This window comes from Anguilla rostrata, chromosome 4, assembly GCF_018555375.3.
Source record: "Anguilla rostrata isolate EN2019 chromosome 4, ASM1855537v3, whole genome shotgun sequence".
NCBI classification, from domain to species: domain Eukaryota; kingdom Metazoa; phylum Chordata; class Actinopteri; order Anguilliformes; family Anguillidae; genus Anguilla; species Anguilla rostrata.
Window position 1 is genome coordinate 54,666,532 of NC_057936.1, and position 13,546 is coordinate 54,680,077.

General features: G+C 41.4%; 2 protein-coding genes across 2 annotated transcripts; one reads left to right on the top strand and one right to left on the bottom strand.

The window, feature by feature from the left end:
* Positions 1-486: 486 nt before the first annotated feature.
* On the bottom strand, positions 487-2,668 carry ier5 (immediate early response 5). The gene has a single exon (XM_064333244.1). It carries the CDS (start codon positions 2,162-2,164, stop codon positions 1,205-1,207), a length of 960 nt encoding a protein of 319 aa, XP_064189314.1. The 5' UTR covers positions 2,165-2,668; the 3' UTR covers positions 487-1,204.
* A 3,238-nt stretch (positions 2,669-5,906) lies between these two features.
* Positions 5,907-11,878, top strand: stx6 (syntaxin 6). Its single transcript, XM_064333245.1, has 8 exons — positions 5,907-6,107; positions 7,107-7,287; positions 7,446-7,529; positions 8,076-8,138; positions 8,977-9,105; positions 9,757-9,863; positions 10,573-10,667; positions 11,603-11,878. Exons 1-8 carry the CDS (start codon positions 6,073-6,075, stop codon positions 11,677-11,679), a joined length of 771 nt encoding a protein of 256 aa, XP_064189315.1. The 5' UTR covers positions 5,907-6,072; the 3' UTR covers positions 11,680-11,878.
* The last annotated feature ends 1,668 nt before the right edge of the window (positions 11,879-13,546 follow it).

Consider the following 13,546-nt stretch of genomic DNA (forward strand, 5'->3'; position numbering starts at 1 on the left):
TCGTGCCTTCACATGAATGTGCGAGATTTGTAGAAAATTAAAGAGTTACGTAGACGTGATCTTAAAAAAAAAAATGAAACATTAAAATATGCATGGAAAGAAAAGAAACTTGGTTACGTAGCTTATAAAAATCTAGTGGTAGTGTTGAGGGTGATATTTTTTGACCTGGACATTTCCTCTTGACAGTAATCAAAGCTCTGATGCTTTTTGGAAATATCCTTAAAAGGTTGTAAGAAGGCCTCTTTACCAAAGGCTTCTAAAACTATTACGACACAACTGCACTTCTAAAACAAGTGATGTCAGTCGTGTTCAGAGTGCTACAAGTTAACATGGAGCAATTTCGCAACTATTTATCCATAGGCACAATGTAACCCTGGCCGCTAGCTAAGGAAAAGCAACTGACACTCCAATTTGCAGAGAATTAAATCTTGCATACATCACACACAAGCAAGCACATACAGTTGAAAAAAAGAGAACGGTAAGGAATGTTTTTAAAGGCATTTAATACGTGTGTATCCCACACAAATAAAATGTCAATTGATAACAAATATCAAAATACAGAGATTTAGAAGACATGGACAGATCTGTACAATCATATCAGTACAAATATACAGGTCTTTTTAAAACAAAGACAGTGGAAAGATCAGTGACCCAAGTCATAGGCATGACTTTGTGGCTTTAGCACCGAGTCCTGTAACATACATTTAGCAATGATCAAATATTTCAAACGGCATTTCAATTAACACCTGATTAAACACACAGAGAAATGACATTATCCTAACCTTTTATATTTTGCAAACTGTGCGTCAACTCATTTTCTTTCTGTGAAGTGTGCAAAAATCACAACATGTCGGTTTAACAGTAACCCTTTACGACTATGGTCTGCATGTTTATCCATTCTTATTGCGCGTACCCCCTCCTTCCCTAAACTTAATATCACTGTAGTGCCAACATTCACATATACCTTGATCAAAACACGCCCGAAAATGCAGTTTGTGGTAAAGCTCGCGCTTAACCCAAGTATGGTGCAAGGGGAACCCCCCTGAACACACACGTGGTTTACGCATTTGGAGCCCCACGAAGAATGTAACCAATAGTTAGCAATGTAGGTAGATAGGAGTAGAGTTTCGGCGGCTCACTACATCTTGAAATCGTAAACAATCCACTTTTACAATCTCAAACGTCAGCCTGGTCAAAAACAATGTTAAAATGCTACAATAGCGGTATTCCAGGGGTTCAGGTTCTTGAGCATTTGTTCACAACAAATTTGCCCAGCCCCTGAGTCACTGTCTTCAGACTCAGGCTCTGCCTGAGCACTGTCCTTACTCAACAGGCCAGAGAAGCTGGAACCGAATATTGTGATGAGACTTGATACATTACTGGTGTCCATTTCCTCTGCCCCCTCGTCTTCACTACTGACTGGGGAAGCGGGGGCGGTGGAAGCAGTCAGTTTGGTTTTTTTGGGGGAAGCTGTGCGTGGAGACTTCTCGGCACTTCTTTTCCTGGTACAACAGGAGACCGGGGCTGTTGGGTGCTGCGATTTTGGTTCCTGAGAATCGCATTCTTCAACAGCTACCATGCAGCCACTTACGCTCCGACTTTCTTTGGCCGTTGTCGTTTGAGTTTTGGACAGTCCCGAATTAACACACAGAGCTGGAACGGGAGAACTGACCGATACCTCGTTGGTACCGGAGTCCACAGAAGCCGAGACGCTGTCTCTGTCCACTTCCTGGGTCGTTAGGCCGCTGAAATCAGATTTTGAAGCCATTTCTTCTGAGCTCGACTGCTCGCTGGGAGGTGAAGTTACTTGAACTTGTGGCTGTGCGGTAGTGTCTACCATTTCTGCCGCCTCCTCTTCTGTGGGCTGCGCAAATCCATCTTGGGGACTATCTGAGGGTGAGTGGGGGTTGTTCGTAGTCTCCGGGAGCAATTTCACTTGCTCTGAGTCCATTTCTCGCTCTCCCCATTCTCTCCCTTCCATTTGCTGGGCGTTCAGGCATACACCTCCGTAGTAGTCGCTCAGATACACTTGCCGAGCGCTCCGAAGAACCAGGGAGACGAGCAGGTTTTTGTGAAGTTTGATTCCGCCCCGTTGCACTCTAGAATTGTAGATTTTCCCCAAGGAAATGCTCATAATTCGATGCGCCTCCACTTTATATTCCATGTTTAAAAGTAGTCCCTGAAAGGCTAAGGTCAGATAGCGTTCTGTTTTTCTTCAATTCTAATGCCCCAACTTCCAGTAAGCCACCACGCTTGTATGGCGTCTTTTAAGTCCGTTAGAAATTGAATTTCCCTCACTGTGGTTCAGTGAGTCTCGGAGATTCACTTGGATACGTAAATTTTTCCGCTAATCAAGTTTGGTCAGAATTTCAAAACATCAATTAGCCTTTCCTCAAATGTCCGTTGTTTGTCCTTTAATATCAGGAACTTGATCCAGGTAAAAGTTTGCTCTTCAACGAAGAGCTTTAGCTAGTTAATGATTTATACTAGTATTTGATCTGTTTGTTTTCGATGCGAACGTCCTGCAGCTGATATTACTTCCTCGTACGCATTTATAAATAAACACTAGTCGAGGAACTCATATTTTGAATGAAGATCGAAATGTATGCTAACCCCTTTTCCCCTCGACCTTCCAGTACCAATTTCCACTGAAAATGACAGTGGAGTCTATTTTTAACTCAGATATATAGCTCTACGTAATGATTATACTAGCCAATGAAACGGCATATCTTCTGTTACAACCGTTCGTAAAAACCGCCCCGCCAAATCTGCACTGTCCAATAGCTGTACGTTCTGGGGGTAAGTTAGATTTAAATACTAACGTGGGAGAACAATTTAAAGGGGAAAATCCGTATTTAAAACTAGACCTTTAAGCACGACTTGACATCAGATGAGAAAAATAAATAAGTAGGCGACAACAAATAGCCTACCCATGTGGTCATTGTTTCTCTATTATTATAATCAAATATGTATAAATAAGCAATTTACAGATAATGCAATCTATGAAGTACTTTTCTGAGTTAAACATTACCTTACATGTCCTTTTGCATTCTTCATATCAGTGACTATTTTTACTCACCAGGAGGTAAATTAGTGTATCATTTGTGTTACTGAAATAATGGCACATATTCCCAATTATTATTTACGTAATGGCACATTTTGACTGGTTACAGTACGTTTGACTAATTGCAACGGCTCTAGACATGTCGGTGAAATCTCGAGCATAGACTACACCACTGAACTATTACAACTTGAACGGCGGTTGTTATTCTGTGATTTCAGCGGCCAAATGTTATAATAACCAGAGGTTATCTGAAACGTCACGATGAGCCTGTGGCGTTACCCCTTTAAGAGTGTTTTTATTTTGGTGGCCGACTTCCTTGACTGATGTAATGGTTTGTCTGGTTTACTCAAGTCACGTGACTCTTTTGTGCGAATGAGACCTACATTTACGGTGTCTGGCCTATGCTATTGAATGGAGCAGTTAAGAGAAAGGGGGGAGGATTGGGTGATGGTGGTGTTTTGTTTCAAGGAGCTGTTTGGTATGGGTGGGGGAAGGGACCAAGGGTTCTTTGACACGTTTTAATCGGTTTGGCAAGAATAGCGTAGCACCGCGTATCACTCATGATAGAATAGCCTAAGTACAAAATTACCGGGGTAGTTTCGTCTAGGCAGTGGGTCAGTGAGGAAATGCCTGTTTAAGTTCTGGATAAACGCGATGTTTAACTCGAGGCTACTGTAACAAATAAATTAATGTATTCAGAAGGGAAGCTTCCTTACAACAACACTCCCCGTGTGTAAAACAAGAGTCTGGAAACCATCGAAATTCGGCAACAGTTGTTAAAGACGGAAAAAATACTTGTAAGGGTTTATCCAATTTTGGTTTGATCATTATATAAACGCATTCAATTGTCCACATGAACATAATTTTTTATATTTTTCCATTCCTCCATGTGTTGATCAGTGTAACCTCTGAATGTGTGTATAGTATAGTATGTATTCTGTACTATATACTGTTTCTTTAAGTTCAATCATATCTGTCAGGAAAGTGTTTTGAATTTTCTTGTGAATAATTGTGTTTATGTTGACATCTGGAGATATCCAAAGTACTTGGTGGTAATACTATCTGACCTGTTATCATATAATTTAAAGAGGCTTTTAGACAAATGCATATCTTCCCTTTACCTGTTCTGTATTGATGGTCATCCTTGTTCTTTTGAGAGCTAGTGGTTATATCCCTGGAAGCTTAACTCGTGCAAAATTGAGAGAATGACAGGCCATGGTAAAAGAGCACAAAAATCACTCGTCTAGCTGGGAGCTACATGCCTGAAATAAATAAAAATCAGAAACAGACCCCTTTGTATGACAGCATAAGTAACCCCGAAGGTAACATGTCAGAATCTAACAAGCTACTCCCTGCTACCCTGCTTCTTTTTCAACTCCTGAAGCTGTGAGCAGCAGCTGTTCTAAATAATTAAGGACAAAATAACTCACTAGGAACAAGTGCATCAATGCTCTGTGCAGTTTTTGGAAAAAAAGAAACATTACAAGCTTGCATATTCAGAAAACCCAGAATTCTGTTTTCAGTTGGAAAAAACGGTTCACCTTAATTACATTTAACTTTGTTTTCATACACATGATTTTGTCATTTGGATGTAGATGATCTGCATGTTTCTACAAGAGTTGGTCTTGGCAGATCTTGTCTTTGCAATGGTGCAAATCTCATTAAGGTCTTGAATAGGCACAGAAAATGTAAAAGCTTTAGAACAAGAAGGTTTTGCAGTTTACTGTCATAGCAAGTTCCACTGAGTTACAGTTCTACCCAACTCAGCATAGAGAAACAAAATCTTCAGGACCACATACAGACTGAGAAATTACGATAGAGCAAGAGTCGCTGCCTGTCCTAGGAGCTCCCCTCCTGTTCTTGCACAGTGTGGAAAACCTGACACACAGTCACACAGCATAGGAACACAACTGGTATTTGTGTCTAATTAGGGAGTAAGTGGCATTAATAATTGATTTGAAGACAGTGCTGCTGTCAGTAATAAAGGGTGTGTGTGTGCGTGTGGCAGTAGTAGCAACAATGATCAAAGACTCTCACATGCTTCAGTTTCAGTGGTTTAGATGCTAAGAAATTGGGGCAAAGGAATTTGCAACATAGCAGTGGGGAAAAAGAGAAATCATCTTGTAATGAAGATATGTGCAAAAGAACATATTCACAGTCAGCTCTCTGCCGAAGCAGTTTAACCTTCAAGACACACACCACTCAAGTTAGATGTCAGATGGAACTAGTCAGTTTCATCTTGACCTAACTTCAACTTCCACATTTTTTTAGTTCCACTGAAATCCCCCTGGAAGGCAATGCAATGCCAAGTTCAATCACTGTGGAAGTAACATGTTTTTCTAATTATGTCAGTCTTTTTCCAAGAATTTTAACCCCCCTCCCCCCGTCTTTTTTTTTTTTTTTACTTTTCCCGAAATCCAACAAATGGAATTAATTATGGAAAATACCAGAAATGCTGTAAATATGGTTGGTGTAAAAACAAACATGTCCACCAACTCAATATTACACATTCAGTTCCACAAATTTAAGAAAGAAAAAAGACTCAAAAGCAAATAAAGTAATAAAAATATATCTAACAAGTAATGGTAGGCCTACTTCACTGTATCTACATGCTGTCATAACTGAAGCCCTAGCTAGTTTTTGAGAATTGAAAACTGATCATCAAATGTAATTGGTCATTTTGAATGTATTAATATGTAAGCTGTGCCTAAATTCACATATTCATTTGTAAAATTTCCTATATGTCCAGAATATTAAGTTTCAGGTCTGCACATGTTAGCTTATTCCATTCCATTGAAGTCCTCTTTCAAGCGCACAGGATGACCCCTGAACCGGATATGGGGTTTTTTTTTTTAAGCAGATATGGCGGCTGAGGGGGAGGCGATTTTTATCTGAATGTAAACAGTAAATTACAGCTGTACATTTATACATTGGAGCACACTGACAAATGCGCTCTGTTGACGGAGCATGAGGTTACCGTGTAAACGTTACGGCAACTAAGCGGCAAAATGTCAATGGAGGACCCCTTTTTCGTTGTCAAAGGGTAAGATAAGGAATTTTCAGCACAAGTGTGGTAGCGTACGTTAGCTAAACGAGCTAATATTAGCTAGCTAGCTAGCTAAAGCGCACGTATCTGAGAAGTAGCTAAGTTAGCTAAACTAACGTTTGTACAACGGGGCTTTGCTGATGGCTGTCTAGCTACAAACTCAATTAAGTAGCTACCAATACTGAACCGAGACGATTTTCTTGTCTCTGTAAAAATTAATTTCAGTGAAACGATTGCAGAGCTAACTAGTCTATTTAGCACTGAACTCTAGCTTGCCTGCCTTTTTGTGAATGTGTCCTTGATCATCTTGGTCGCTAGAAGGATTTAAGTTAGCTTTGCAGCTAAGTGACTGAGAACGCTAATAAAGTTACCCGTTTTTTCTTGCGAGCTAGTCGGTCTATGTCCGCAGCGGTCTAGAAATTCTGGTTTTGAGCTCACAAGTTGTATAAGTAATCGTGGGTAGCTGAAGACATCTTGATAACCAAGACAAGTGCGCTGATGCCAGTTGCTCTCTTGTGAACATATGATGCTTGACTTTTGACTTTGCGACATTAGTAAGCTGAGTTACATAGAAAGAAAGTGGATGTGAGTCAGAGCAGCTTTGCAAATTAACTTGCCTAGCTTACTTTGGTTTGGTTTGGTTTGGTTTGGTTTGGTTGTCGGAGTGTTTCGCTAATGTTAACAAGTTCAAACGGGTACAGGTGTACAGATCGACTGTCGCTAACGTGCCATCTCAATTATTAACACTAACTGTGTAAAACAATTAATTGTGACGAATTGTGTTGCTCACCTGTTGTATACAGTGTATTCAGTAGCTAAAAGGACGGGTGTCCGTTTTCTGGTGGTCATTGTCACAATGCTAGCTAAGTATGACCTTAACATTTCACTGACAAGCAGTGAGAACACAAACTTAGTGTGTTGTTTCCCCTCATATCTCACACCCACTGTGTTCTAGTCTCTGGGCTTATCTGTGTTTGTGTGTCAACTTGTGCTTAGTGAGGTGCAGAAAGCGGTGAACACAGCCCAAGGCCTACACCAGCGATGGCTCGAATTGCTGCAGGATCCCAGCAGTGCATCCAAGGAGGAGGTGGACTGGACAACCAATGAGTTGAGGAACAGCCTGAGGTCCATCGAATGGGACCTGGAGGACCTGGATGAGACCATAAATATCCTGACAGTATAAATCAGTGGCAAAGAGGAGTATTGTGTTTGCTATTCAAATTTGAACACAGCTGCCTGTTGGTGTCAGTTTCAACCAGTTTATTGTGGATGCATGTCTTATTGCACATTGGCTTGTCCTGTCTTGCCTTAACTGTGAGTGCAAGCATTGTGGAGGCTAATCCCAGGAAGTTCAATTTGGATGCGATGGAGCTGACCAAACGTAAAGCCTTCATCACAAGCACCCGGCAGACCGTGAAGGTGAGTTGGCAGGGGAAGAAAACACTGAATCCTGCCCAGAAGTAGCAACAGCCCCAAATTGCCAAATGGTGGACCTTGTAAATTCTTATGAATGTGTTTGTGGTCCCTCAATTAGGCGATGTAGTTGTGATCTAAACATTATCAATTTGATTATTCACCATTGAATAATTTGACATTTTGACTGCATGTTCAAAAGAAAGTTCAGTTTCTGGGTTTTTGATATAGTTTTAATTTGAGTACATTTTTGATTGGTCCAGATATTTTTTGGGATTTTGGACATTACAGGACATTTTATATATTTACCAAAGTTTCTGATGGCCTGCTGACTTTACAGTGGCTGCAATAGGGACTTTGGGGGTTTTGTGGTCTAATTCTTGTGTGCCATTGCTACTTCCCCTCCCCATGCACATGGAAGTGTACTGAATCAATAAATGTACCCATATTTTTATTTTCTAACCGTTTCTGTGAATTATGAGAATTCAATAATGCTCTGTGACAACATGGTTATGTGATCTATGTATGATGTTTTAAACCCTTTCCCTTCAGGAAATGAAAGACCAGATGTCTTGTCCGATGGCTCAAGCAATGTCAGACAGGAAAACCAGACAGGTTGGTCTTGGATTCCCATGTTATTTCTTTTAATTGCCTGGATAAAAATGAGATGCGTATGTGAAAAATACTGCAACAATTTTTGCTTTCACTTCCACAGCTGTAAGCCTCTTGCTATTTAGCTAAAGAGACCAGTCTTTACAGGCTTTCTGATTTTAGCGTTCCCCTAGCCCTTGCAAACTGTTTCCCTTGTGGCAGCAATCTCCCAGATGCAGGCCTGAACAGAGGGATTAGAGTGTGGGGGGTGGTGGTTGGTTCCTGTTTGTGTCTGGAACCTGTAGAGGGAAAAGGCCAATACAACAACACCGTGAATAAACAGCACAGAGTGTATCACAGGAACAGAACCTGGATGATGGATCAAGTCCTTATGTGCCCTGATCATAGTCCAGTGGCTATCAGAGAATCAGCAGCTGTCCTTACATTCGCTGCTCAGCATACTCGGTGTCTGGGGGCACCTCCCACCGCTGTCTGCTGGCCTTGTTTTCGTTATTTATAATGTCGTAAGTGCTGCTGACCGGTAATGACCCCATTGACCACTAACTGGACAGTATTAATGTGCCCGTCAAGTGCTGGTCTTTCACTGTTTTTTGTGTGCCTATAGAAAGTAGTGGCTTCCAGTTTTCCCTTCTATTTGTGAAGTTTGTAGGTGTTTCATGTGAGTGGAACTAATTCTTTAAATTCACACCCGTAAAGCCATTTTGGGTCCCTTTTTGGAGTCAATGAAGTACCCGTCTGTTTCCTGTAGCTTCCAAATGTGCACACTTTCATAACTAGGCCTTGGTTACAGAATGAGCATATTTATAATGCTACTCGAGGAACACGTTTCTCCTGTTCTCAGGGTTTGCTGGGGGAGAGTGTACCTCAGGGTATGGCGTGGCAGCCCGGCGCAGACAAATACAGCCGGCTGGACCGCGAGTTGCAGACCGCCAACTCGCAGTTCATCGAGGAGCAGCATTCCCAGCAGCAGGTAAGCAGGCGCTTGCATCCCTCCAAAGTAATGACACATAGAAGCCTGTGCTCATGAGTGTTACCCTAGAGCAAGTGCCAGCATGTACCTCACAACAGACCTGACACCGTTTCCCTTTTTACACGATCAAAGCTTTTATACCTGCTTAGTTTTGTTTGGTTAGCATGGGTGTCAGTCTGCTTGGTTACACTAGCCCTTCTTCAAAAATATGACATAGAAGTCATTATTTTTTTTGGTGTGTTTTATTTGAAAATATTTCAAAATTAAATTTTAAATAAGTAAATTGTGTTTTCCAATGATACTTAAATAGTTGTGTATTTGAGCCAAGTCTAACACACGGACACAGGCCTTGTTATTTACTTCCTGTCCTTATTGTTTTTATTGCAATAACAATATGGAGCCCAAACTCAGCTTAGCAGGACGCACTTCCTGTCATAATGTGAGCCAGCTCAGTGTGCACGTTGCTATTTTTGGAACCAAGCTGTATTGGTGTAGTCCACAGAATGGACTGTGTTCATGTTTGACCCATTTGTATATTGGCTGCTTTGTAGGCCAGTACTAAGTATATGTAATTTTGATGTTTATGACATGTAGATTTATTAAGTACTAACTGTGTGTGTGTGTGTGTGTGTGTGTGTGTGTGTGCCTCAGTTGATTGCTGACCAGCAGGATGAACATCTGGAGTTGGTGTCTGGCACCATTGGGGTTCTGAAGAACATGTCCCAGAGGATTGGCGATGAGCTGGATGAGCAGGCTGTGTGAGTTTTATACTCTGTGAATTAGAAATTGTGCAATGAGACAACTGAACACAGCTACGGGGAAGCAGGCCGGAAAATGTACAAAGTGCTGTACAACATTCCTATCCTGAAATGAATCCTTTAAAAAAAATAAAAAAATAAAAAAAAATTTTTAGAATCCTTATTTAGATGGGTTTGACGTGCTGGTATCACTTGCTGTTTAAGATTTTAAATGAATTACATTATGTATTTATATGACACAAATAAAGATTTTGTCATTAATGAATTAGGACCCCCCCCCCCCCCGCTCCCATTAAGTGATAGGACCCCCATCTCTACAGATTTAAAGTAGATTTTTTCCTGCATAATAGGTTTTTCATGCATGCTGTTGTTTACTGAGTGAACTGTACTTATTGATGAAAATATATAATAGATTTAGCTGTACTCGACAGTGGCATGATTGCTATAGCACCCCACAGAAGAGCCATACTGCATATTTCTGTCTTTGGAAGGATTTATACAGACCAGCCTTTTCAGGTCAAGATTAACCAGTGCAGGACAACAGGCATTTCATTTTAAACCCTGGTATGCTTTTCACTGGCTGCCAGAACACAATGCTCAGCTTTACAGAGTACCTCTCCATGACTTTGGACATTACCGTTGACCACCAGACTCTGCTGTGTACAAACAGATGTGTCTGATGGAATTCTTCCCTCCCCTTGGTTTGCAGGATGCTGGATGACTTCTCCCATGAGATGGACAACTCCCAGTCACGGCTGGACAACGTGATGAAGAAGCTGGCTAAAGTCTCCCACATGACCAGTGGTGAGTGTTGTGCCACACAGTGCATTCTAGCTCTGTCAGTTTACTCTCAGAAACCAGCACACAGCTCAGTCTGTGATGGAACTAGTATTTATTAAGCACACTAATGTCTGACCCACAGATAAGTGACTTATAACATTAATATGTGGGGAATTAGGTAATTGACTTGAATCCAAGAAGCCTGCTGAAACATATTTGTGAAAATTATGTTATTTTTAGTGAGGTATCAGATCATGCGAACAAATCAAACCAAAACAGGTGTTTATACTCTGAAGACATCTTGGCCCACATATTAATCTGAGTATAGCACAGTTCCATTTCTGTGCCATGTGATGGGATTAATGTAGAAGTGTGATTTACAGTATTAATTATTACATGTATGAAAGGGAAGCTATTCAAGCACATTTTGCTGGGAGGTGTTTGTAATGTAGACATCCTGGAATCAGCTAGTGCCCCTCTCCGGACAGGAAGGAAAGGTGTGGCTTACTGAGGATGGTGCCTCCTAATAAGGCATTGTTTTCAAACCCTAGGAAACCCAACCTGTTGCCCTCACAGGAAGTGGTTGCTGCAGAGACAGGAAATAAGATGAAATCTTGCCCTTTTTTTAACCAGGACGTCCTGTCAGTTTTATTTTCCTGAGGTTTTTGCTGAGCTTTCATAAAACTTCATTGTATTGCATTTCCCTCTTCATGTTCTTACTAATTTCTCTCGTGCAAATGGGACAGCCCCACCGTAATGAAAATGTTAAAATTGGTACTTGTCCAACTGGATGCAGACCACAGCCAAGTGGGTGCTCCCCTTTAATGTTTCATGGTGTTCGTGTGACTTCACAACGTTGTCTGAGCAGCATAATGACTTGCATGTGTCCACATCGTTTTGTCTTTGCTGGGGCCGCGTTTGTGTAACGTTGCTTCTGGTCTCTTCTGGTTCTCTTGCAGACCGTAGGCAGTGGTGTGCCATCGGAATCCTCCTGGCCATCCTGTTCGTTGTGCTCATCCTCTTCTTTGCTCTGTGATGATGCCCCCGTGATGATCCTTCCCCACCACACCGTTCCCTCCCTTTCTCTCTCACTCCGCTCTTTCTGATGGACTGCTGGTCCTGGACTGGGGGTTAGAATGACACTTGCCACTGACTCTTTCTTTCCCTCCCATCTCCTCCAGATGCATTTATACTGTACACAAATCAGGTTTGCACCCCTGAAGATTTCTTTTAATTTCTTCAGGCAAAAGAGTTTGGTTATTAATTCTTGACGTATTGAAATTGAATTAACCAGTGCACTTGGCTGCAGCACAACATAACATACTTTCCACAAGATGGCCGCATAGATAATTGTGTCCTAGAGATGTTTGGGCCAAGTGAATGCATTTTTTCCTTACGCTTTTATTCTGCTATATTAGCTTCCGTTATCTTACTCTGGTGGAGTATGACTTTTTCCCCCACGGTTTTATGAAATTCTCAGTTTGTTTCGGGGGTGTAAAGCAGGACTCAGTTTTAAAATTTAAAGAAACAACACTGCCGCCTGCTTGAGCAATGTGAATTCATTAGCATTACCGCGTTCTCTTCCTCTCTCAGTACATCCCTTTAAGGGCTGCTCCCGTGTCTGTTGAAGGCAGTGCATTTAGAAAGAATACTGAAGGGCTGTAAGATGCAATGGTATTACTACTAGTAAGAGCGTGTGTTACTAACCACACTAACTGTAACGGTAGCATTTATTTTTTAAATGTGAGGTGTCCTCATGAATTGCAGAGGTGTCAATGCGAGAAAAAAATATGGAGGTCGCATTGGCAGCACTGCAGTGATAAATCCGTCTCCTTGGGTAGGACACCAGTGACGATCATACATTTTATTGGTATTACCACTGTTTAGGCTGATGCAATAGTCCGATGTTGAGTTGTTGAATTTGTTTTTGCCCCGAGCTGAGAGCCAGGCAATATTTATACGTGAGGTCTAATTGACTTAGTTGTAACTGTACCTGTGACTTACCTGGGAAAATTGCTGGTCATAATCCCATCAACATTTAATAGGCTCCGTTGTCTTTCAGTGGTGGACTGGGATGTAGATTTAAACTTTGCTCAAGCATCCCTTCATATATTTGACTGGTAGTCAATGTTCATGTCTTCCACATTTCAGGCATTCCTCAGTGTCTCATAGTCACAATTGATCACCTAGGTAACTTGAGTTAGGTAGATTTTAATTTTAATTTAGGCTCTCCCAAGTATTTTTGTCCAGTGACAGAAGCAAAGTCAGGTTTATTGACCGGAGTTAAACTGATGTTTAGTCCTGAGGACTGAGAGCCTGTAGTGTGGGCTGATATCATGTAGTTAGCCTGTTACTATTGACTGTGCCTTAGGTTGAGGAGAGACTGAGGTGTGATTGAGCAGGCCTTTCCCTGCTCAGCCCAGGCACCTTGGCGCACATTGGCACACCTTGGCACGCGTTGGCACACATTGTGCATGATCAGCCTACATTTACAGCCACATTCCTGTAAGTGAGGAGTGTGTCCTGCTGCTGCTTAACTGTGGTGCAGCTGTGGTGGTGATGTGAAGTATTTGTGACTACTATGATGGCTTCAGTGCCGAATGTAACCAGGTATGTAACCCACCAGCCCACCAGTCCAGCCTCCCTGAGAAGGATCCAAATCTACCCTTCATGTGAAGACATCTAATAGTGAATTGAATAACTATTCTGAGATGCACTGAACATATCTCTGATATGAGCACCTATACTCAATACGGAGCTTTTCTGTGAGGAACTACTTTTCTTTGAGGTAACATTATTGTTAACTCCCTTTTGGGTCTTAAGAAGAAAGTAAAAATAATCTAATGTTAGTGTCCTGAATAAAATAACACTAAATAGATAGCTGTGATTGATAAAATCAAATG